This window comes from Rhinolophus ferrumequinum, chromosome 17 (genome assembly GCF_004115265.2).
Source record: "Rhinolophus ferrumequinum isolate MPI-CBG mRhiFer1 chromosome 17, mRhiFer1_v1.p, whole genome shotgun sequence".
Lineage (NCBI taxonomy): Eukaryota > Metazoa > Chordata > Mammalia > Chiroptera > Rhinolophidae > Rhinolophus > Rhinolophus ferrumequinum.
Genome location: NC_046300.1, coordinates 22,395,602 through 22,420,738, shown reverse-complemented (window position 1 = coordinate 22,420,738; position 25,137 = coordinate 22,395,602). Strand labels below are relative to the sequence as shown.

At 39.0% G+C, this 25,137-nt stretch overlaps 1 protein-coding gene across 6 annotated transcripts in view; it reads right to left on the bottom strand.

Annotated features, from left to right (window-relative positions):
- The window catches only part of NEK10 (NIMA related kinase 10), a 192,433-nt gene that overhangs the window by 7,822 nt on the left and 159,474 nt on the right, over nucleotides 1-25,137 (bottom strand). For 4 of the 6 annotated variants that reach the window (XM_033133041.1, XM_033133040.1, XM_033133044.1 and 1 more), the window contains 5 exons: nucleotides 20,831-20,931; nucleotides 12,716-12,826; nucleotides 4,890-4,998; nucleotides 2,912-2,964; nucleotides 2,776-2,831 (listed from right to left, as the gene is read on the bottom strand). In XM_033133041.1, the coding sequence (XP_032988932.1) occupies nucleotides 2,776-2,831; nucleotides 2,912-2,964; nucleotides 4,890-4,998; nucleotides 12,716-12,826; nucleotides 20,831-20,931 (430 nt within the window). The remainder of the gene's footprint in view (nucleotides 1-2,775; nucleotides 2,832-2,911; nucleotides 2,965-4,889; nucleotides 4,999-12,715; nucleotides 12,827-20,830; nucleotides 20,932-25,137) is intronic. The other 2 variants (XM_033133042.1, XM_033133046.1) reach the window with 1 other exon arrangement.

Genomic DNA, 25,137 nt, shown 5'->3' with positions numbered 1-25,137 from the left:
CCCCAAAAATGCAAAATTCCATGTTCAGAGTTTCCTAAATACTGGGGGTGCCAAAAAAATGTACACACATGACTTGTATTCATCTTTTGTTATCAGTATATATTGAGTATATACCGATAATACAATTTTAACAGTTTTTACCTTTCTTAAAATGTGTATTCATTTTTTTGGCACGCTCTGTATATTTACATCATTTAACATCTATTAACATCATTGGCTATTCTATGGAAACTATTTGGGAAAATACAATCTACTGATTCTAAACACCTTTACATGTTCTGTGATATTTAACATCCTCTATCCTGTGATGATGAAAAAAATCAAAAGTGTCACAGATGATCTGATTAGTATTTGAAATTATGTGTGTGTTTCCAGCTTGTGAAGTAGGAGGTGCTTCTGAGTATAGCATTACTTATTTCTTAGGGATTAATTTGGAACACCAGTTAACAAGTGATGGCTTTAAGAAAACCAAGCGTTAGTTTTACCAGTAGATTGTGAAGAGTCTTTCTCCCAAGATATATTCTATCATTGCTGTTAGAAGTGGAAAAGGGAATGCTATGGCTCCATGTATTTTTAAGTGGGTGATTCATTTTAATTTGGAGCATTTTAAGAAAATAAATGTCATATCCATCCTATGTTGCTTGAACTTGATCATTTGAATCAAGTCTTCCTAGTCTATTCACAATTCTGAATAAAACTGTGAATAATTTTTTGCCTTTGTTATTAGGCATCGTATTATGTGTTTTTCATAATAAGAGACCTTGCAATGTCTTTTAAAACAGGAATATGTCTTTGAAAGTAGAAGTAATGTGTTTTTTTTAGAAGTAATGATTTAAAAAAAAAAACTTGACAGTAGAACTGAAAAAGGATAACCATAAATCTCAAAATAAGACTGAAATTGTTTTTCAAAAAGGAAAAACATTTCTTGAAAGTTTCCGAAGTTCCTTAAACTTAAGTTCTTTCCTAAGTTTTTTTTAACAGATATTTAGTTGAAAAAAATATGAAGACATTCATTGCCCATGATCTTGAGTCTCTGAGATAATGTGGATTAAAAAATGATAAGCATGACTTTTGCCTCCACTTAAGCCAAGGGCACTTGAAATAATAAGATGCTGAGAGTCAATAACAGAGACATTTATACCATCCATGGAAGGTGGGACATTCTCAGTCCATGAGTAGAAAATGAAAATTTTAAATCTTTCCAGGAATGGTGGGAGGAGAGTAATTATGGAGATGGTGATTTCTATTAACAATATACTTTTGGAAAATGAGAATTACTCATCATTTCTCTGCAGTTACAAATCATAACAGAACTAAATTTACAAAGGTGGTATTTTGGAAATAGATTGTCAAACTGAAAGAGCAAGCAGTTAAATAATCTTATGTGTGATTCATAAGAACAACTCATTGAAACAGAAGGAAGAAAAAAATGTTAGAGACTGAACTAACCTCAGAAAACAATCTAATTTCCGTATAATGACCTTAACAGACTGTTCTTGAAACCTCTTTCTCTTACCATGGCCAATAGTTATCTTTGGGGAAGACTTCTTGAATAATTTAAATCGTGGTCACAAGATAGCTTCACTGGCTGGACAGGAAAGCAGTTCCTTCCAGGCATAAAAAGTCATTGTGGGAGAACAAACTCCACGGGACTGTGCCTCTTACAGCAACTTTCAGCCATATAGAATGTGTATGTGGTTGCTTGTGAGCAATATACATTCTATATGGCTCCTTGGAACAGCCAAGGGACAACTCTTGTGTAGTAGACACTGTCTGTGCCCTTATCCCCTCCTCCGTACCACTTCAAAGCGTGCTAGCCTGATTTCCAACTGCCAGCACCTGCATTTCTTTCCCTGAGGATTTCTCTGGCCTCTAGAATCTGCTCTGTGTACCCTACAGAAGGCCAAAACGCCAAGGAACTAACATCCCTTCAGGAAAATGCCGCAAGCAATGACTGATGGAAATTGGAGGATAAATACCCCAGAGGGGAATAAGAGAGGTGCCTATTCTATACTGGATCTCAGATTTCCCCTGCTGGGATCCAGCTCCAGTCACCCACAATGGTAAATTGCTTGCAAACGAAACCTTTATTATTTCTTCACTCCTCTACCAGTGCTTCCTGGAATTGCCACTCAAATAAATTAATTGTACTCGGGTCTCTATGCCTGACACCATGCCCGAGAGTAAAATTTCAGGAATCCAAAACTGGATGAAATTGATAAAATAGAAGTTTTTTTAAAGTACCAATAATGGTTACATGAGAACATACAGCCCCTGTAAACATATTTCTTATTTAGGGTAAGCAAACGGCAACACAGACCAACAAATCCCTCTCTCACAAACATCTTCAATTCACTGGAAGTGATTCATTCTTTATTTAGTTCCATTTTCCCCCTTGCACTCCATACAAACAACGGATAGTTTTCAGTGATAGAAACGTGATTTCACAGCCCTTCTAGCAGGGAACAAAGAAATGCTTAATTTTAAAAAACAATCTAGAAATGCTTCTCCATTTCATTATGTCCATTTTTTTTTTCCTATGGGAGTAAATTGCTACTAAGCGACCACCCTTTCTTTTTCAAAAGAGAATACAGCATCCATACAAAACACGAGCAACATATATTCTAGGGTAGTATCTAGTCTAAGCAAAGATATTTTACAAAAATGTTTAAAGTAAAAGTTGAAAATAACCCTGCTGGAATCAAGTATAATCTGACCTAACATCCAATGATCTCTATTGATTTTTCAAATTTGAAAGCAAACTCTAGAGCTCACCTGTTAGAAGTAAAATTGTAATAACCACTTTCCTCTAGGACTTCTTCAATCACAGTCTAAAGTGGAAAAAAGTCAGGTTAGTATTGAATCGAAAGCAACAAAAGAAAATCATTCAGAGGGACTGCAAAAACCTCACCTGCATCTGCTCATATGTTATTCCCTCCTCCAAATCAAAACTGGTAGGTAGGCCTGAAATAAATTATGGAACGTCTGACATTTGGTTCACATTTTCTTAGTTAGATTTTATTGGCAATTATGACTCAAATGCAGCAAAAACAGGTCATTTTCTTAATGATGAGGATGACATAAGCACATTCAAAATTACCTTGGCTTTCAACATTCAAACGCTTTGTTTCTCTTCCTTAATAACTGGCTGCTTTTGGGAGGCCATCACAAAATAATACACAAAGATTTAGGCATTGCTTATGGTGTAAGTTATCCCATTAAGTGTGTGTGTGTGTGTGTGTGTGTGTGTGTGTGTGTGTGTTAGGTTGAGGAGTGATTCCAAACAGAAACTACCAGATAGGTGAGTTTTCTGATTAAGAAACGTCTCCCTAAGCCACAAGGCAAAGAGTAGATATGTGCTAAAAAGAAAATAAATTTTTAGAGGGAGGCAGAACTAGACAGTGAAAGACAACAAAGACATGACCCTCTCCTAGGGCTGCCGAGAGGGAAACAAAATAAATACATTTAATGCCAGAAGATAGCACTTCTTTTGAGGTTTGTTCTGAGAGTGATATACCAGCACCTTAACTCACCGCGACCCCACCCAAAGCAATGGTAACCAACTTCCACTCAAATCAATCAACACTGACTTATGTGGAGGCCCAGGAGTGCCCCTGCCACTTTGGGGAGCACCGAGAGGATGTGTTGAAGGTTGAAGGGAGACATGAGGATCTGTATTTCAAGCCCAGCTTAGAGGTGTCCCCAGAAGTGCCTGCAGGCTTTGCTGTCTATTTCTGCCCAGCCTGCTGTGACAAGGGACACACCTGGTCTGCTGTGGGGTAGGGTGTTCAGCGGCCCTGGGAGAGTCTGTCAGCTCTCTCTCAGGCCTCTGAGAGACTTCAGCCAGAGCTCTTCCTATCATCAGAGTGGCTACTGTAAGAAGTCTGGCCTGCAGATAGACTTACCTGCCCTGGGAGGTGCTTTCAATAGCAAATTACTTTAGACAACAGTTTATCTTGACTTTATGGACTTCTCAGGAACTGTTTTAAATGAAATTCTGCTTGCACAGGTTAGCTTTATCACAGGAGTCTAAGACGTAGGGGAAGTTTAATAATTAATACATGAAATGATTTGCCTCAATTAGGCAGTAACCAAAACACAACAGAAGTGAGTGCTTTTCTAGGCTGAGGAGATGGCAAATATAGTTTATACGAACTCAAAAATTATCTAGGAATTCTCAGAGTAGCTTGAAACCCTCTTCAGGGAGTTCAAATATCACAAGAGAAGTTACATCTTGCTGAGGCCCTACTAATGGCCAGGCACTTTTTATATGTTTACACAGATTCTCACTATAACACTGTGATGCAGGTACATGTTTATCCCCATTTTACAGGTAAGGAAACTGGAGTTCAGAAAGGTCAAATAATTTGCCCAAGGTCAGCTACTAAGTGGTAGAGCCAAAATTTGAATCTAAGTTTTGAAAATCTGCATCTATGCTATATTGCTATAATCCCCATGTGAGACTTATGCAAAAAAAAAATTTTAAATATGTCAGATGTGGATTCTTCAGGTAAGTTTCACATTTTCTCCATTTTAAATATTCATTTAGAAATCTTCATTTCTGCTTTTTATCTCCCTGGGTGCTTTGGGGCATTTGATTTCCCTTCACCAGGTAAGCAAGAAGAAGAAAAAGGAACTACGATCCACCCACACAGATTCTGCTGTCTGGTTATGGTATTAATAAATGATCAAGGAAGCTGCCACAACTGGGTAAAATTAATCTCAGGGAATTTCTAGATTCCTACCATATGTCCTTTCCAACCACTACTGCAGATAATCAAAATAAGCTCTATTTTTCTTTTAAATTGAAGATCATCTGTTAAGGACAGCGGTTGATCCACGCAGTATGTCTTTGGGAAAGCCAGATTCCCTCTGTTGAGGACCATTACCTGTCGGGTCATTTGGGGACAGTCTGTTTCCACCTGCTGAATGACGTAATAAATGGTAATCTGCTGTGAAAAAGTTGGGCTCGATCGGTTCCGGAGATCCCTGAGATAACTGGAATAGAGAAAGCAATACCACATTTTTTACACTCAGAAGCGAACGGCCTGAGACCTCTGTGTGGGCTTTTCCATTTCCCTATGTCTCCACAAAGAAAATTTAGTGCCCTGTGCTTTTCAATCCCTTGTAAACAGATAAACACACATCTTCTTTCCTCCGAATTAATGTATAAATTGGAGGCAGGCAAATTACAATGAAAGCAAGTTAGAGAATTCCCTGGTCACACGAAAAAAAAACAAAAACAAAAAAACCACTTCATAGCTTTATGAGAACAAAATAAAAATGGATAGAAAAATAATGGCATGGGCCTGAGACATCAAAATGTTATTTTTATCAAGCGTAGGAGGAATAAAATCCAATTATTCAACAGAACAACATGTTTAGCTCAAATCATCAAGCTTTTTCATGTATCTGCTTTGAACAATGTTTTGTTTGACCAAGGCAAACAAGTTTCTTAATATACGTGTATTTTTCCGAATTACTATTAATTAATTTTAATCTCCAAATATTAATTCCTAGCACTCTAAAAGAAAGAGTAATTCACTAAATGACAGAATTTATTGAAGCTCCAACTGTTTAATGCCCTTCTATGCAGCTGAATTTTTTAAATGGAATTTTAGACTATAAACATTTTTCAACCTCCTTTCACCTTTAATTCCAACGAGCACATGGGCTGGCCAAGTTTTAGTGTCTGTGTTAATATAATATACTTTTAAAATGTCAATTCATAAATTAATAAACCAGAAACAAATGGCACAATTTGGACTATGTAACAGTAGTTACCTTGGAATCACATACTCTGTTCGTAAATTAAAATACATCATTGTTCAATCACTTGAAAAAACTGTTTGACAGTACATATTAAAATTAAACAACACATGGCTACCCTATGGCCCTGCAATCCCACTCTTACATATATGAGGTCAGACAATTAAGTTTGTGAACTTGTTGCAATGATGTTGCTAACCTTTTTTGATATCAGAGGGATTATTCATTATGAATTTGCACCAACTGGACAAACAGTTAACCAAGTTTACTATTTGGAAGTTCTAAAAAGACTGCGTGAAAAACTTCGCCAACATTTCATGGCTCTTGCATCACGACAATGCACCAGCTCACACGGCACTGTCTTTGAGGGAGTTTTTAGCAGATAAATAAATAACTGTATTGGAATACCTCCCTACTCACCTGATCTGACCCCCAATGACTTCTTTCTTTACCCGAAGATAAAGGAAATATTGAAAGAAAGACATTTTGATGACATTCAGAACATCAAGGGTAATATGACAACAGCTCTGATGGCCATTCCAGAAAAAGAGTTCCAAAATTGTTTTGAAGGGTGGACTAGGTGCTGGCATCGGTGCATAGCTTCCCAAGGGGAGTACTTCAAAAGTGACTGTAGTGACATTCAGCAGTGAGGTATGTAGCACTTTTTCTAGAATGAGTTCATGAACAAAATTGTCTGACCTCAGAGTTACTACATTCTAGACACATTTGATATTCTTAACTACTCGCTAAGGCAGGCGTTATTCCCATAGGAGGAAACTGAGAAGTAAAGTAATTTGCTCAAAGAGTATAGCTAGTAAGTAGCAGAATCAGGGCTAAAATCCAGGGCTGTGATATCAAAGGCCAAGCAAAACCACCAATGCTCCAAAGACTCCTCAGATTTTGATGACTTATGGGAAACACGAAACAAAAGTGGAGCAGTTGAAAGTGACTGTGGAGTTTAAAGAATGAGCAGAAGGAAAACTGATGTTCCCAGTGATATTGATGCAGACAAAGGAAGGAAGAAGAAGGTGGTGAGTCCAATTCCGGACATACCAGACTGCACACTAAATGTTCAGCCAGTTGGTGGAAACATGGATGATCCCACAGAACCTTTCAAAGCAGTGGCCCCTGCGGCTGGCTGAGCGACGAGGTTGTTCCAAGTCCTGGGCCAGCACACAGTGGGCCCTTTCCCCCTCAGGAACAGTCAGCTCGGAGGGGCACTCCTGTCTTTGGCATGTACATTCTGCTTGGAAGAATGTATAAAACCCCCCTTCTGACCTGACATAAAGGGGCTCTCCTGCTCAGACTAAACACCCACAGTTCTAAAATTCAAATGATTCCACACACTTCTGAACTAAATAATATGAAAGAGAACAGACTGTATCACTGTTATCAGCCTCACCCCACCGCCCCAAAAACCACTGATTTGGAATAAGTATTGAGCAATTTTAGCACATCATCAGTCAGCTGAGAATACAGTCAGTACCTAAATGGAAGAAAACAATGAGAAACTACAAATACAATCATTGTTAAATTCCCCCAACTCTACCTTCTTTTCCGTATCATAAAATAAGGTTGACTTTGCTGTAGAACAAGTACACAGATTGTTTGGAATCTAAACAACTGAGGTAGGACTCTATAAAGGACACATTTATGTTTGGAACATAAATGAAATTAGGTGCCAGAAGTGAGAACATTTTCAGCATGCTCCCTCACACTTCACATACCAGTCCTCTCATCTTTTTTCCTCTCGATTTTCCTTGTCCTGTTGACTGAATTACAGCATATTACGATATAACATATTGCCTTATTTCCCCCCTATTCTAACCTACAGCTCCTTTCTATTAGTTGGCATTAGGTTTTTATAGGCCACTTTGTTAACAGACATGGTCAGTGTTTGTCCTCACTGTTTTCCTGTACCTAAGCCCTCACGCACATGCACCTCCATATACACGGCCCACCACCAGCCCCAGGGAGGCTCAACCCCACCCTCACCCCTCTTCTCCCAGAAGTAGCCCTGCTGTTACGGTGGTTACATTTCCACCAAGGAGCGTGTTTCTAACAAAGAATTCCTAAACTGAAAGAAGGCTGGAAAACCACGGTTCTATGCTAATTATGTACAACCAGGAGCTCACCCTCTCAGCACCTCCACTCAGAGTCTGAAGGTGGTTGTGCAGGCAGAACGTGAATGGTGGCCTGACCCCGCTGGCCAGGAGGGCCCTGATATAGGGGCTTCTCCACTTCGGCCAAACAGGTTGGTGCTGGGCACTGCTGATTTATGAAGCCTCCATGGGGCCCCGACAAGGGCTAGGCAAATATAAGGCATGATTATGATAGGTATAAAACCATTAATTAAAGTCCAAGGAGACTAGCAACCTGCTGCTTGGAAAAGAGCCAGAAACCTGGCGTTAGGGGTTAGAGACGGCCAGCTGCTGAACTGGGTAAACTTGACTCTGCTGATCTGAGCTGAAGTGCAGATTAGGAACTGAAGAGAAGTGCCGGGAAGGCTCACGCGGACAGGAAGCAGTTCTGGCTAATCTACCACATAACACTGAAAATGTCACTGAGTTTGTCTAGGCCTTCTCACTCAAAATGTGGTCTGCAGTATGGCAGCACTGGCAGATCTGGGAGCTGAGGAGAAACGCAGAATCTTAGGGCTGGATTGTAAATGTAATCTGGGTTGATATTTTGGCCTAAAATGGAGAAGTGGTTGATATTTTTCCCTCTCCTCTCCTCTCCTGTTTCCTACCTCTTCTCTCGCTGCAATTTATTAAAGAAAAAAAAAAAAGGTAATTTTTCCTGTAAAATTCCCTAGTCTGGATTTTGCTGATTATCCCCCATGTTGTCATTTAATATGTTCTCTTGTCCCTCGTATTTGCTCCAAATGGATGGCTAGATCTAGAGCAAAGGTTGGCAGACTTTTTCTGTAAAGGGTCACATAGTAAACACTTTCAGATTTGCAGGCCCTATAGTCTCTGTTGCAGCTACTCAAATGTGCCTGTGGGGCAAAAGCAACCATAAACAATATGTATGTGAATGCAGGTGGCTGTGTTTCAATAAAACTTTATTTACAAAACAGGCTGCAGGTTAGACTGGCTTGGGAACTATAGCTTGGCCATTTCTAACCTAGGGGCTGGATCACGTGCACATTCAAGCTTTTAGCAAGTATACTTCACAGACGGTGCTGTGTACTTTCATCAGGAGACAGACAATATCTGGTTGCCCCTCCTTTCACGATGTTAGCAGCCATTGGTGATCATGTCTAAATCCATTATTTCATTAGGGGCTATAAAATGGCAATGTTTTTTATTTCTTTGGTACTTACTCGCTGAAGTACTTCTACAGTGAGACCTTTTCCCCTCATTGATTTAGTTATCCTGAGATAGAATTCATAGGTGAAAGGGAGAATCAATGTTTGATTCTTTCCTGTTTTAAATAATTTTCAAAACAATAACTTGGTTACTCAGCATTCTCCAAAGGTAAAGAATGAGGGATTTCTTCTTTTGACTATCATGAACTCTTAGATTTAAATATTAGTTAATACTTTCAATCCATTGTGGTTTATTATTATTGATGCTCTAATTAACCAACAGACAGCCAGTGGGAGCCTTTTCAAGCCGGCTCCCAAGTCCTTTGGACAGACCCTCAATCCTCTTTGGTGGCATCCTTGCTATGCGATCAGTTATGTCAAGAATTCCAGTCTAACCTCATTCAGTTCTGTTCTATAGCGGCAGTCGGCTATAATCCCGTAGCCATGGGTGCTAAGGGAGCTTACTGCTGCCTGCTTAGTTTCTAAGCAGTTAGTGAGAATATTAGAAAAGATGTACTTTTTTAAAAGATAAGATTGACCATGAATTTATATTCCTTCATACTGATACTTCCAATTCCAACTTGAACGAGTATCTTCTGTCTTGTTTCTGTTTCTCCTTTCTCCCATGCTGGAGTCCGTTCCCAAAGACTCCTATACAATTTCTCAGGGGCTTTATTTCCTCCTGCAATTCTAGCCAAGGTTGAGCAGACCGAACTGAAGACCATCTTACGTAGGTGAGTTATAAATAAGGAGCTTAAAGGGCTTTTCCTTTTTTTTTTCCCCCCCGACTCTTCTCTATATCCTGCTGGGTCTTAGGCCATTAATAAGAAGCCACAGTGACCCCAGAATGATTCCTTTAAACATGGAGTCCCTACATTTCAGGAGATGTTTCAGAGGCGAAGGTAGAAATCAAATGCATTTTATGTGCCATCGTCATTTACTGCTCCCATGGCCTTAGTGTGAGTGACCATGACAGTCGGAGGCTAACTGGTCACTCCTCTATGATTGTACAGGGAATGAAAAATCCATTTCTGAACAAAAATTGTCACCAACAAGAGATTATACCAAAAGGGAAAAAATCAGAGGTCACAGGCTTTTCTCATTTAGGTTTAGATGGTGGCAGGAGGGTTTCTTTCTATTTTCATACAGAAATATATGAATATGTCTATATAGCAATAAAGAATAGAACCGATATAGAACATATTATACCATAAGCACCTACCATGTGCCATGCACTGCGCAAGACACTGGAAATCAAAGATGAGTAAGACATACTCACTGCCCTTGAGGAAAACAGAAATGTAACGCAGATAAAAATCTATTTAAAATACAACAATATGCATGACAAAGCTATTGAAGCATAGGGAAAAGGAAGATGAATTCTGGACAGGGAAAATGAAGGAAGGTTTTACAGAGGAACTGGCTTCTCAGTTCAATGGTGAAGAATAGAAAAATATGTTAATATCCCAGGCTGAAGATTTCTTTATCACCTAGGAGGGGAGACCGGCCTGCTTGACTGGGAGGGTACACACCAAGAAGGTAGGAACTACCCCAAGCTTATGCTGTCAGAGAAGGGGACCAAGGCATTCTTCACAGGAGAATCAAATCTGCCCCTCAACCAAGTTGAAAATAAGGATGAGTGGATACCCCTCTGGGACCCCTCACCCATGATCCCTGAACATCCTCTACCACCCCACCCACCCCTGCTTTTCCTTCCCCAGACCAAGAAGGGAAGATAGGAGCTTTAATGACAGATGCCGCCACCATAGAGAGGAAGGCAGACAAGGTGGGGGGGGCGGGGTACAATTTAACAAAAGGAAATCTCTTTTCTGTCAGGAGAGAAAAAAACAGCAAGGAAGAGATGCAAAAACACAAACCGAAGTGATAAAAGAAAAAATGATTCGCTTTCAGAACAGGCACTGGTGGAAAATTACTGAGTAGGGGAAGCGTCCCAGCCACCTTTGTGCATCAGACAGTTTGCAACAGGCACTGGCAGCTCACAAATCTAGGATTTCTGTTAAAACAAATTTGTGTACAAGCTGGGTTATTCTGAGTATCATTTTAATAGGAATATAAAAACCTAGCAACATATACTCTTTTCATGGGAGAAGTGCACTTTAGTCTTTTAAAAATGTATTTATTGGTATTCAAGATACGATATAGAAATATCACCAAATAAATATCTGACGTCTCCTCCACTTCTGTTTTGATCTCCCCTAGCTTTGTTTCTTGGCCTTATCTGCCAACACAACCTATGAATTGAATTTTGCTCTCTAAGCTCTGATGAGGTACGGTTTATGTTTTGTTTACCTGCGGCTGTGTCTTTTCGTTTTTTTATGTTTTCCATCTCTTATTTGTGTATGTGCCGACATCACTGATGTGAGGCAACAAAGCAAAAATATACTGTTTGCATTTCTTATCAAAGGACCCATCATAATGCCTGAATAATGAACACGCTTATGCCTAAGATTGGAGACATTAAAGGAAAAAGAAACTTTAAAGAAAAAGGTCATGGGCAGCATGACTGGGCCAAAGTTTAAGTATATGATGAAACTTTTAAAAATTATATAAACTTGGAGTGGGACCAAGCATCTTTACCCAGGTGGGGTCAAATCTGCTTGGGCCTTGGGTCTTTCAGGGATAGGAGAATGGGAGACTGTGACCACCTCCAGGGCCTGTATTAACATGGCTACTGACCAGGACAAAGGGACTTCCTGTCACCAAGTTGTGTTAAGCAGAGATAACCAATTTTCTTTCTGTCTGGTTAATTTGCTCTCTTTGTGATTTAGTTTCTTCATGTCTGAATAGAAATATTTACTAGTATCTGAAGTCAAGGAGATGGAAGAATGTCAAAGACGGAAAGGACCTTAGAAATAGTTCATTCCATCCTCATAGGTGGAATGGCCTCAGGTGATTAAGTTACTTATTCATAGTGGCAAAGCTCAATTTAGGGGCTTGTTGCAGAATATTCTAATAAAAGATTGGGATAGATTTCTCTAAAAAAAAAATTATATATATATATATGATATTTATATATATATGATATTTATATTTAATAACATTTATTCTTAGGAAAACATGCAATAATATGGAAAGAACTTTCTGTTAGTCTTCTGAGGATGATGGCCTCAGAAATAAAAGTGAGGAAATGAGAAGCAAAGACATATCCTCCCCTCACATTCCTATGTTGAAACCTAATCCCCACGGTGATGATTTTAGGAGGTGAGACCTTTGGGAGGGGCTCAGGTCATCAGGATGGAGCCCTTATGAGTTCTCTTTTCACAAGTGCTTTTGTAACAGAGGCCCGAGAGAACCCCCTTGTTCCTCATGCAAGGACACAATGAGATGTAGGCAGAGTACAACCTAAAAGAGGTTCCTCACCAACCTGGCCTTGCTGGTGCCCTGATCTTGGACTTCCAGCTTCCAGAACTGTGTGCAATAAATTTCTGTTGCTTATAATCTCCCCCAGGGTATGGTATTTTTGTTATAGCAGCCCGGATGGACTAAGACAAACAATGATAATATCCTTTCGTAGAGGAGAGAGCTCAAAGTACAAAGCAAAGGAGGTATGAAATTTAACTCTGCCGATATGTTTTTGTTAGCCAAAGAAGAATTCCTACATGCAGAATACCGTACCTTTTTAATTTCAGATTTCAAATTGCAAGGGTTACTCTGCTGGCTGAAGAGGGATTTCTTGAATCTCTCTATAACCCTTCTTTTCAAATTGTGGTGCAAAGCTGGAGGAAGCTGCATAAAATGAGAAAACAATCATTATAAGCAAATTGTTCACACTGCACAGGTGACTCCTGGGAAGCATTTACTGAGGGTCAGTGCAACAGTATTCGCTCAACAGGACTAAATAAGAATTTAAATTGTACTCCAAATAGCATGACTTGCTTCTATAATTTTTCATTATAATCCAGAAAAAAATATATTACTGTGCTCTCTTTCAAAGCCTGCTTATTTTATCTTACTGCTTTTTTTTTCATGTTATGGCTATTATTTTACATAGAACAACTAAATGATATATCAAGTGCACATGTAAATTGACTTTTGCAAAGAACAGATGACAGGAAGGTTGCATTCTATCAGATGTTTAGGAGTTTGGGTCATGCCCACAAGCTAGTACCATGTTAAACACTCTTCCCCTGGCCCTCGTCCTGAAGGATGTGATACCTCAGACCAGGAAGCACATATCTGCATTAATACCTAGTCAGGTGCTTGCCTATGAATGCACTTGAATACACAGCTGGAGAGAAATCAGTCTGTAGGTACCAAGCTTATGAAGAAGAAGAAGAGAATTAATTAGTATATGTTAGAGCCGGGCCAGGATGAGTTAGATTTATTAAGTAAGTAGTAGGAAGTCACAGCAGAATCTTACAAAATATGGTGATTAAATGAAGATGGGGATTTCACAAAACTGATTTTGTAGTTAGTACTTTGCAGATTGAATTTATACAAGGAAATCAAAGGCCCTGAAAATCAAAGAGGGATAAAGTCAAGTTTGGGAGAAGGATAACAGAGAAAAGAGATAGGGTCAAAATGATAAAGAGTCTCACAGTGGAATGACATTTCATTTGTTTAAATTATAGAGAGGATTTGGAAGGAGAAAAAAAGGAACCAGTAAGAGGAAAAGAAAAATAAATGGCTAAGTGGGAAGGAAAATGTAGTAGTAGGCACTCTCAAGATTAAAAAAAAACCCAAGAATGTAGTTCAATGTTCAGATGAAAAGAAAGAGAAATGTGGCAGAGACAATTACTACCCCACCCCCACTCCATTTTTCTATCCTCTTACAGTTTTGGTTTGGTGCCATGTGACTACTTGTGGCCAATGAAGATGATGTGTGTCACTCCGATAATGAGGCCATTCCAAGCCGGTGTGCTTCCCCATCCCTACCCTCCCGCAGGGCCAGGAGCTTGGAATTCACTGATTCCAGGTGGCAGAGCCACAGATGGAGGACAGCCACCTGACCTGTCCAACTTTAGTTCAGTGAGAAATAAACCTCTATTGTATCAAGCCAAGAGACTTCAGAGTATATCTGTTAGTGCAGCATAACTTAACCATATCCTATCAAACACAAGGAACATCTCAGAGGGTGCCAAAAAGAGCATGCACATTTTAAGAAAGGAAAAAAAAAACTATTAAAATTGTAATACTCAATCTATAACGACAACAAAAGATGAATACAAGTCACGTTTGACTTCTGCAATTACAAGAGGTGCTCAAAGTGGTTACCATCAGCATCCAGACACCTCTGATTATAGCGAACTACTGCTTGAGCAACGTTAACCAAAGTATCCACTTGTGTACATTTTTTTGGCACCCGCGGTATTATTCAAGTTTCACGAAACAGGGAGCTAGATAAAAGGCTATGGTAGGGCAATGAACAGGGTCTACAGGGGCTTGCTCACAACTGCTTATTTTATAGCAAAGAAAAACTGCTCATAAGCCCCAACACACTAGAATAGGGGACCCATTAGGAAGCACTGTAATGATATAAAATAATAACAATGCAACTGAAAAAAGTTTTTAAAATGAATCTTCAATTCTAGTCAATCCTTCGACTTTGCTTGAGCCAAAGCAGGTTTAATTACAGAAGAAGTAAGACTGGAGATTCTGCAGCCCCTCAATGTACTTTGAAAGGTTTTGTAGGCTCCCAGCATTGAACCTCTACTGATTTCTTTATATGTCAATATTATGGCTTTCATTGACCTTGATACAGATGTGTTTACTGCCTCCTATCCCCAGCAAATAGTCATAATTAATGTTGTCCTTTCACATGGAATGAAAAGGGGAAATCAAGAAATGAGAGAGACAGAGAGAGATTTCCCAGCACTAATGAGCAAACAGTGGAAGACAGATGAGAAGGAAAATGAATATAAATGATATATGTGTGTGTGAGAGATTAGCAAAAGTGGGATGAATTTAACTCAGAGTAGAACCAGACAATGCAAGGGAGGGGCATGTACATGCTTTCTTAGCAGGTGGATGAGTTGGAGTGGAGAAGGCATGGCCAAAGTATCTGGAGATACCTTTCTGGGGTTTGACAATTCCCTAAAATTACTCATCAGAAGATGCTACTTCCCTAAATTAAACACCAGAGGGCATCATTGGCCCAGGACCCTCTCACTGCTGCCCCCCAGGATTCCAACTGTCAAAGAGAAAGGTGGTAAGCTTTCTCTCACATACCCCGTCATATACTATGGCAAACTTCTGAGGATGTGAAGCATCAGTGGGTCCCCAGATTCCTTCAGAGGCGACTTACCCAGTACTGGCAGCTATCGGTAGCAGATTACTAATTCAGATACTCTTAAAATCGTTGGTATTCATTTAACTCAATCCTCTAGTTAACTTAGAATTTGTTTACCACTCCTGCTGGCTTGAATTAATGCTCATAAAAACTTTCTTGAGTCAGTTAACATTCTATCAATTTAAGAGTCATGCACAGGGCAATATTAGAAAGCTGTTGCATCTTATTGGAATAACTTATCTCTATAGACAGCACCTCATTTTTAAAGTTTTCAGGGAAGGAAACAGAATGATGACTCAAGCATAGTTTAACTGCAGATGATGTAAGTACTATATATATATAAAAACTATAATACTAAGAATACAATATGAATGCGTACGATTTATATGTGCCGGGCACTATGACTACTCCTCTTATGTGCAGTATGTCACTTTTTTCCCCGACAACAAACTCATAAAGCTGGCACTATTTTATAGGTGAGGAAATCAGAACTTAAAGACATCATGTAACACACAAGGATACTTTCTCAGTTTGTGAATCTTTTAGAACAACTATTATTCTGGAGCAAACACCAGCACCACTAGTATTATTGTAGTACGGCACCTCCTAGTTCATAAACATTTCACATACTTTATGTTCTTTATCACAATAGTCCCATAAGCTGCCTAAATTTTACTGATGAAGAAAATTTGACTGATTCTAGAAAAGAGAATGACTCCCTCAATGTCACATGTCTAAAAGCTTGATTTTTTGTTGCTTTTTACTATGTGCCAAACAAAGTAACACAAGAAAAAATGAAATCCAAAATGCATGGTTTATAGTAGGTTTTCTCCAACTTGCATAATATATGGATTCTTTCTAAAGAACGACATTCTCTAGTCTCTCCAAGAACACACTGGCAGACCATAGGGTTCCATTTGACAGTGACTTAAAATCTTTTCTATCATAAAAACCCTATTTTGATATATTACTACTTAAGAGATTTCCCTAAATGCTAAAGTAAAATATTCACATAGCATCATCAAAATAAATATAAAGATGTAAAACTTCTCTTAGAATGTATAAACCCTGAAAACGTGAGTCGACTTGAGAAACACAGCTTTACCCTAAATTCTATTTAATCTGTCGCCTTTGTTATTAGAAACCAGGAGGTTCAGATAAGAGGTTATAGATGGTTCTATTTTCATCCATCATCATCGTTGATAAAAAACACAGTGTGTCACTGATGACAGTCAGTAGTATAACTTTCATCTGAGGACAGCACATTGCTATTCCTAACCACATATTTTTGTTCTGTTGGCAACAATTATGGTCGTTCAGATGACCATCGGAAGGAGCTCCCACCAAACTGCCTGTCTGTTCTCTAGGAGACAGATGTTTAATTTTCTAAAGTTGCTCTATGCTGACTTTCAAAGCATTCATTTAAGAAAGCAATCACATCCTAAGTATAGAGTTAAATCCAAAGCTGAATTTGGCTCTGTGGGTCTTACCTAAGCAATAACACATAAAGACTCGTTCGAAAAGGTAACGTGAGTACTTTGGTCATCTGATCGCCCAGAGATCGATTTTGGTTTCCAGCAATGGAAATGAACCACATTGATTTCATTCTCAGCTTGCTGGTCTTAAGATTACCATCTTAGTTTTGATGAAAACAGATGTCAAATCAGTGAAGGCAGGGTAAGGATTTTAACATCCATCCTGCCTTTTAAAAATAGTTGCTTGTAGATTATTTCCACAGATCTGTCTCCATGGAAACCAGATAGAAAAGGCCACCACCAGCCAAAAGTAAGCACTTTCCCCTAAAAGGTCATCGGTTGGTTGTCAGGAGGGGCCCTGAAATTCAGGTGAGCTACCACAGACAGCATCAGTATAGTCTGTGAGAGTTTGACTAGTAAATAAATATGTGAACAAGAAAGTGCTTTTGTTGTTTCTTGTTTGTTTTGTCATTTCAGTTTTACTTTTAGCGGTTTTCCTTTGCCATTTGCAGAGAGAGAGAGAAAACTGATCTTGGTCTATAACCTACAGCAAATACACTAGTTTAATGTTTAGACTTATATTTATCTCCTGCCTTCGAAAGGCACTGACTTTGGTTCGCTCAGTAATTTAGTTTCCCAAAGAGAAATTATTCCTTATTATGTGCAATCCCATAAACTTTAAAGTATTCTGGAAGTACATTTTAAAAACTACAATGGTTATATGGGAGCTTGTAGCATGGAATTCCATCTTGCCTTAAAACTGTGAAATCGTTTGTTATGCTGCCAACTTAAGCGCATAATAGTAAGCCATTCACAACAGTTTCATTCTTGCTTTAAAATACTTTGGAATATAATAAAAAAATGGAGTGTCTCCATTAAAAGGTATTCTTTTGTACAAAACTGAGCAAGACAGGCATACGAACACTGTATTTAAGTTTCAAAGGGTATTTTCTCTCAATTTAGTAGTTAATCATTGAGGAAAGCTATGTAAAGTTATTTCCATTACACCAAAGTGAAGAATGCTTTCTCCATATTTCCATATCAGTATTTAAATGGAAATGTAATTTTGAATATAATATCTTTACACAATAGAGATAGAGCATATTGTATTTGGACTTGCTAGTCAAGTTTCTGGCCCCACCCTTATATTTCCTTGTGTCCCTGCATCCTTTCATTTAACCAGGTAGACAATTCTGTGTGATTGCCTAGGAGAAAGGCTGACAGCAGACAATGGAGAAAATGTAATCAATTTCGGACTCTTGAATCTCAAAAGGGTAGCCCTCAGAATATCTGAAAAGAACACGAGATTTGGAGTAATAAAAAAACATGTGACAAGTAAGAGTAAGGCTACTCCCCAGGCTAGAGAGAGATGTCAAAAAGGAAGCAATGAGAGAGAATTCAGAGGTGGGTGGGTCCCAGAGAAGGGACTCCCTTGCTTGCCTCTCAGACAAAGTATGCCAGTGGTCAATTTATTGCCTCCTATCTCCAAATCCATCCTTCACTGTCCTATTTGTGATCCTGAAATATTTCTCCCCTGCCAATTGGCAGGATGTTCAGCTTATCAGTAGAGGCACTGAAGGAACACCGGAGTAGGATGGAGCTTGTCTCTGGTTCCTGGGAAGCTCCTGCCTTGCCCGAGTCCTGCAGCACTGAGCAGTCAGCAGCAATGGGGGCCCCTAGAGATGCTTACCCCCAGCCAGACTCAGTGGCACAAATCCTGCAGGTGGCTTCCCAGAGAGTTCCATGGAACTACCCCTCCCTGTGGTCAGCTGCTCCTATAAAGGGCACTTCGCATCACAGCACCCCCGCGTGCTAATTTCCAGCAAGTTCCACAGCACGACACCTCACCATGGGTGGCTTGCCCCAACCCCCCAGAGGGAAGCTGCCCTACTAGTTTCTCCAGCACAGCACCTCAGAGGAGCTCTCTGACCTTTCCAGTGACGCCTGAACCTCAGCCCGGGAGATGGGGGTGTCCTCTCCTATTTTGTTCCTTTCTTGGGTGCTATGCGTTAGTCCTGTAAGTAGTGATTTCCCTATCTGCTCTCCCTATGTTCTCTAGATTTCTTTTCCCCTCCTTCATAGATAATATCGGTTTCAGGTAACAATTCTTCATATTAAACCTTCCCTGTTGAAATTACTGTGTTGTGTCTGTCTCCTGACTGGACCCTCACCGATACAGATTTGGTTCCACGAATGTCCTAGGAGAAAGACCCATATGGATGGGATTTGGGAATTGAATTGATTGTGCCCTTGGAACTGAGCCCAGTGCTAAGGTTTTTGCCAATAGGACATACATAGGATGCCATGGCATGCGGTGGCATCATAATTAACCAGGTTATCACACTGATGAAGAGCCAACTGAGTGAGTGTCTTGGATGCCCAAGTGGCTGCTGCCCTTGGCCGGTAGGCAGTATGAAGACTACAAGGGCTGTGGTGTGGGTATTTTCCATCCACGGTTGGGAAGCCACCGATGCAGAGGGCACACTGCATGCATTGTTCTGTGCCATTTTATAAAGGGACTTGAGCATCCAGTCCCTGTGGAGCCCAAGGGACTGTAGTTAAGTTGTGGTTATTATTTTTTTTGGGGGGGGTGGGGTATCAAAAGTTTTACATAAATTTTTGACTGCACAAGGGTCAGTGCCCTTACCCCCTGCATTGTTCAAGGCTTAACTGTAGGCCCTCAGCATACCACAGCATTCCTAATATATATAACAGAAAAGAAGTTCTAGGTCTGGCAGACAAAAACATGAGTTGACTTGCTGTTGCCGCAGTGGAGAATCATAGCCTCTCACACAGTTTCCAGGCTCAAGTCAGTTCAAAGATCCAATGCTGTTTGGTTAGTGGGAAAGCTAGGGCCTCTTGAGGAAGAGCCTCGAAACACTGCTATTAGGGACACACTATAAATTCACCGCCCAAGCCTTCCGTAAAGAGATCTGCAGCCATTTCCACAGGGACTGTTTACTCGGGAGCAGGAAATACACAGGCTTTCGGGGACATGGGACACTGGACACTGGTTGCAAACTGACACTTATTCTTTGAGTTTTATAATGTCACTGTGGAACACCAATCAAAATGGTTTTCTGTTTGTTTTGTTTGCTCTTTTAGAGGAGGCCACAGATATATTAGCCCAAGTTTGACTTATAATGAACCCAGTTGGTCCACTGATCTGGTGGTATTTCTCTCTAGTACCTGAATGTATAATTGAAATTGCCACAGTTGACAACGGACAGAATCCCCACATTGGGTAAGATTCTCTGAATCTTTGGGTGAGAGAATGTTTATATGTTTTGCTCACTGATATGTCTCAAATGCCTAGAATTGTGGTTGGCACATAGTAGGCACCTAATAATACATGTCAAATGAATGAACTGCATAAGACATGCAACCTTAAATTTCAAAATAATAGTTACTTTCTTGTCCAGTACTTTCTTTATTTACAAAAAGTTCTTTGCTCATTTACAGTACACACCTTTGGTAAGTGAACATTCAAGTTAGACACATTTCTATAAACAATTAATAGCTATTTTTAAGCAGTGACTGCTTCCCCAGTGCCCAAGAGTCACTGAAGGAAGAGTCACAAAAAGGAAGTTTTACAAATCCTTGATTTTGTGAGCTTTTAGGTTTCATTTCTCTGAGAGGTCCTGGTTTTTAACACAATCATCCCAGGATTTGTGAGTGGACGCTACTTTCCCATTCTTTTCCTGCAGTGAAGCTGCTTCAAAAGCCCAGCTCTGTCCTCACTTTCATCCCCACACTGAGGCCCATTTGCGTTGAAGTTTGGTTTAGGTTGGGGATTAACAGAGAAAGAGTATGTTTGAGGTCATAGGGAAAATCCGATGTATTTGCTTTTTGTACCCTCCTACCTCCGTAGTTCTGCTGTTAAGACAAAGTACCTCCAAATACATTTAGTTGGGAGGATAACAACAAATATTGACTCTAACTGAAAGTTTCACAAAGAAATTATTCAGCAATATTAGCAGCAAACTTGTATTTCAGGTAAGAAGGAACTAAAAAGCTAGCACTGACCTGCGTGATGTAGATGATTTTGTGAAGCTGAATTAAGATCTGCTGGATAGGATCACTGATCTGACGAACTTTCCTCTGGGACACAGCTATTCCTGCAGATGCTGTGGGTGATAAATATTTCAGTTAGTCAAGACCGTGGATTTCTCTCTTAGAAGTGATATGAGTGGAAACTGGGGTAAAATTCTGAAGAAAACAAAAATTAAGCAAAGACTCTCATTCTACCAATGAAATGATATACAGAGACCCCGTAGCACTTTGATACTTTATAATATTGGATGCACAATTCCTTCCCTTTACTTCTCTGATGTCTAAGTAACATAATGATGTTACCTCTCATAATATCTGAAAGTTTCTCCCTCTCTCTCTCTCTCTCTCCCTCTCTCTCTCTCGCTCTCTCGCTCTCTCGCTCTCTCGCTCTCTCGCTCTCTCGCTCTCTCGCTCTCTCGCTCTCAGAATTTTTGCCTGCAATTACATCAGGCTGCCACAAGGAGGCAGTAGTGCCTTGGATACTGTAGTCATTGAAAAGCTGGGCTTTAGATATGTGCAGTTAAGAGACTGCTTTTAAATTCATTTGACTTATTTTAAAACTAATTGATTAAAACTATTAAATGCAAACACTGAATAGACAATCTTACAGGAAAAATAACCCAAAACCAAAAAATTTACTTAGAACTAAGTAACTTTCAAATCCTTAATCATTACAAATTATAATTTTCACCTGGATTTCTATCTAGGTCTAAAGAGGACACATTTATAATTTATCCCAAATTTTCATCATAGAGCCACACCACTTTCACAGTTTTAGGCTAGCTTGGTGTCAACTATTATTTTCCTTATGGATATCTTTCTGAGTTAATTGAGAAATTTACACAAGAAGTAATTTAGTTCTCATTCATATGCATTTAATACTTTGTTTAAATGTTTGAAATTTAAACAATCTATCTTCCCTAGGAACTGTGCCTAACTCGTTTTAAACATCAATTACTTGACCCTTAGCAAAGATTTAGTAAATCACTGTTAGGGTAAAAATGTGAAGGTAAATCAGGACAAATTAAGACAGATCTAAAATAGAAAACAGAGAATTGGAGGTGTTGGCTCCAGCTTGTATAGGTGGCCGACTGTACACATATCATATTTTCTACAATGATGCTTCTTGCAGAAATAATTCTTAAAATGTAACTGTCTGTTTAGACTCATACCTAAAACTAGAGACCATGTAATGTGGCCTAGTGGATGCTGCAACAGGAACATTAACTTTGCATTTTCTGAAACTAAAGGGCTTGGTTTTGATCACTTTATATTGACTAATTTATGTTTTTGGTACATGGACATTTATAGGGGAATGAGTTAAACTCTCAGCATGGCAGAGCATTCTTAGACTTGTGATGACATTTTGAATGGGATGTCACATGAGTCTGACTCTATCTTGCCACAAGAATGTGTTCATCTGTGGCCCTAGATACAAAAAGGCTAGATGCCTACCTTCTGAATTACTCAGTTATGCAATGTAACTTAAAGTTGCTCTTAAGACCCTTTGACCACGCTCTCTCAATCCCAGGAAATTCTTGACTTTTAAAAATAGATTTGATGGCTCTTTAAAAAGTAAATTTACAAATGTTTAGTTATACAGGCCCCTTGTAAAACCAGCAAACAAACATTAAAAAAAACTAAATATTGCAAAAGAGGCTGGAGGCTCCCTGGAACCACCCCCATCAGCCTCCTCCTAATCTCTGATACCACCCTCGTGTGTTGCCTTCTAGTCACTTTTCTATCCATTTACATGCATAAGTGTGTTACTTCAGAACAGTATTTTTCAAAATGTGGCTGAGTCCTGAAATCAGTTTAATGGGTCATGGACAGCATTTTGAAAAATGGGATGGAATGAAATGGAACAGGATAGAAAAATGTCAGAGTGCATTGCACATAGTAAGAATCCACTCAGTCAAGATATAAAATGTGAAAGCTACTATTATAGAAAACTACAGTATTACCTCATTCTTCCTTTCTCTCTTTTCAAATAAATGGTGACATAGCATAAGACTGTTTTACAAATTTATTCCTCACTCAGTCTGTCATGGACATTCTTTTTTTGTCAATCCACAATTTTAGCTCATTTTTTTATAATCACTATTGAATAGTACTACATGTTCTGCATGCATCATAGTTTACTGAGCCACTTCTGTCTTGATGGACACTTAGTTTACTTTCAATTTCTCATGATTATAAATGATGCTGCAGTGAGAATACACATGTATGCCTCATTGTGCGTAAGTACAAAGGTCTCTTAGGGTAGATAGGAGAAATTAAATACTAGTTGGGCATCTGGATATACATATTTCTTATTTTAACAAATAGACTTTAAAGTGGCTGAATCAATTTGCCCTCTGATGAGAAGGGAATCCATTTTCTACACCTTGATCAACACCACATATTATCAAACTTTTCAATTGTCAGTCTGATTTTGTTTTATTTTGTGCTCACAAGTATCTGAAGGCTGGTGAGGTTATTGCACTTCTTTGGTGAATTTCCTGTCTGTGTCCCATGCTTCTTTTTTCTTATTGGTTAGTAAGAGCTCTTGACATAGTCTGAACACTTACCCTTTAATTGCATTTTATATATTAGAAGCATTTTCACCTAATCTGTTACTTCTTTTTAATTTAAAGGGCTTTTCCCACTCCCATCACCTAGACTAAGGGTAATTTTTAGTCTCGGGTACCACCAGGACAGTCTCTTTGGTACCTGTTGCTGCTGTGTCATGGCAAGATGCCAGCATCCTGGGACGCTCTGGCAAGATTACTGAGATATGTTGGAGGCATCACGTGAGTTAGGATTGGGGAGCAAAGAAACTGTGAGACTGGCAATGATGGGCAGGAAATCTTGCTATAACATTTGCAAACCCTCTTGATTTCCTGAACAATTTCAGCTAATCCTGGGTATGAGAACTATTATTCCTCTTTTCCTATCTGATCAAATCTTCACAATTTTTTATATCCCCCTACCCTAAAATGTATATTTATTTAGCCCTTAATCATTTTAAGAAAACAAAAAAGGGTAAATATCCAAATAGATTTTTAAAATTTTTATTCTTTATTTAAATATTAGTAACTACCAAGATCATGGAAAATGTTAGCCATCATCATTTTGAGTTTTAAAGCATTCTCTCTCAATAAATCTTTCAGATTAGCCCACTAAAAATACTATATATCCTAACTATTCACACACAATAAAATGCAACACATATTTACATTGACAATTTTGTCCTAAGAATCATTTTGTTAAAACAATTTTCCCTTAAAAAGACATCAAGAAGTAGATCATATTTCAATGTCATTCATATAGAGTATGCCCATGATTCATATTTATGTGGTTCCTATTGCAAAAGGTAGACAGTATTGGACTTATTAAAATGTAAAATCTAAGTAAAATCGAAGTTTAAAATTAGACTACTTCGTATTCCTTTAATAATTTTTAGTGAATTTAATTAGTGTTTTGAAACTTAGAAAGAAACTAGAAAATTCCCCGTAAGAGGTAACATACATAAAAGTGTCAAAAAAATAAAAGAACTAATGAGTTTTGCTCACTTACTCTGAGGTGAGCAAAATAGCTATAAATAGCGATGTTTCCCCTCAGGCGTGGTACGGAGGAGAACTGGAGGAAGACTAGTGTTTTTTGAGCGGGAACTTGGGTGAGATACTGGAAGGGATTTACACATTTATTCTCATCTAATTCTCACAACCTTTCTGAAGGATGGATTTTTAATCCCCATTTTACAGATAAGGATACTGAGATTAAGGAAACTGCCTGACCAAGAACACAAAGCAAGTGAGTGCTGGGATGGGAAGCGAGGGGGCCCTAAAACACCACACTGGCTCAGTCTACACTGGATTTGAGAGGCTCCCGATTGTCCTCCTAATTTATGAGTTGGAGGCTGTGAAATCATGGACAATTCCTCTGGTTACCTCATAAAATATTTACACTCCTTCCTAGGCCTGAAATACTATTTCTTTTCTTAAAAGGGTTGCAACTTTTAACACGATGTTCTACCTATTCCTTTGAACAGTTAATGGATTGAATATTTTTGCAAATCATATACATGGAATAAATGGGCAGCATTAGGTCTCAGCGTCCTGTGCAGCGCACTCTGTTCTGACTTACTATCTCACGGCACGTTGCTACACCAAGTTATTTGTTGCATGTCCCTGTCCTTTGAGACCTGATTTACACCATATATCCTGTCTACTGAAACTACAATTCACAATGTGAGCCCTGAAGCTGTTAATTACTACAAACTGAACAAGAGTTGGATT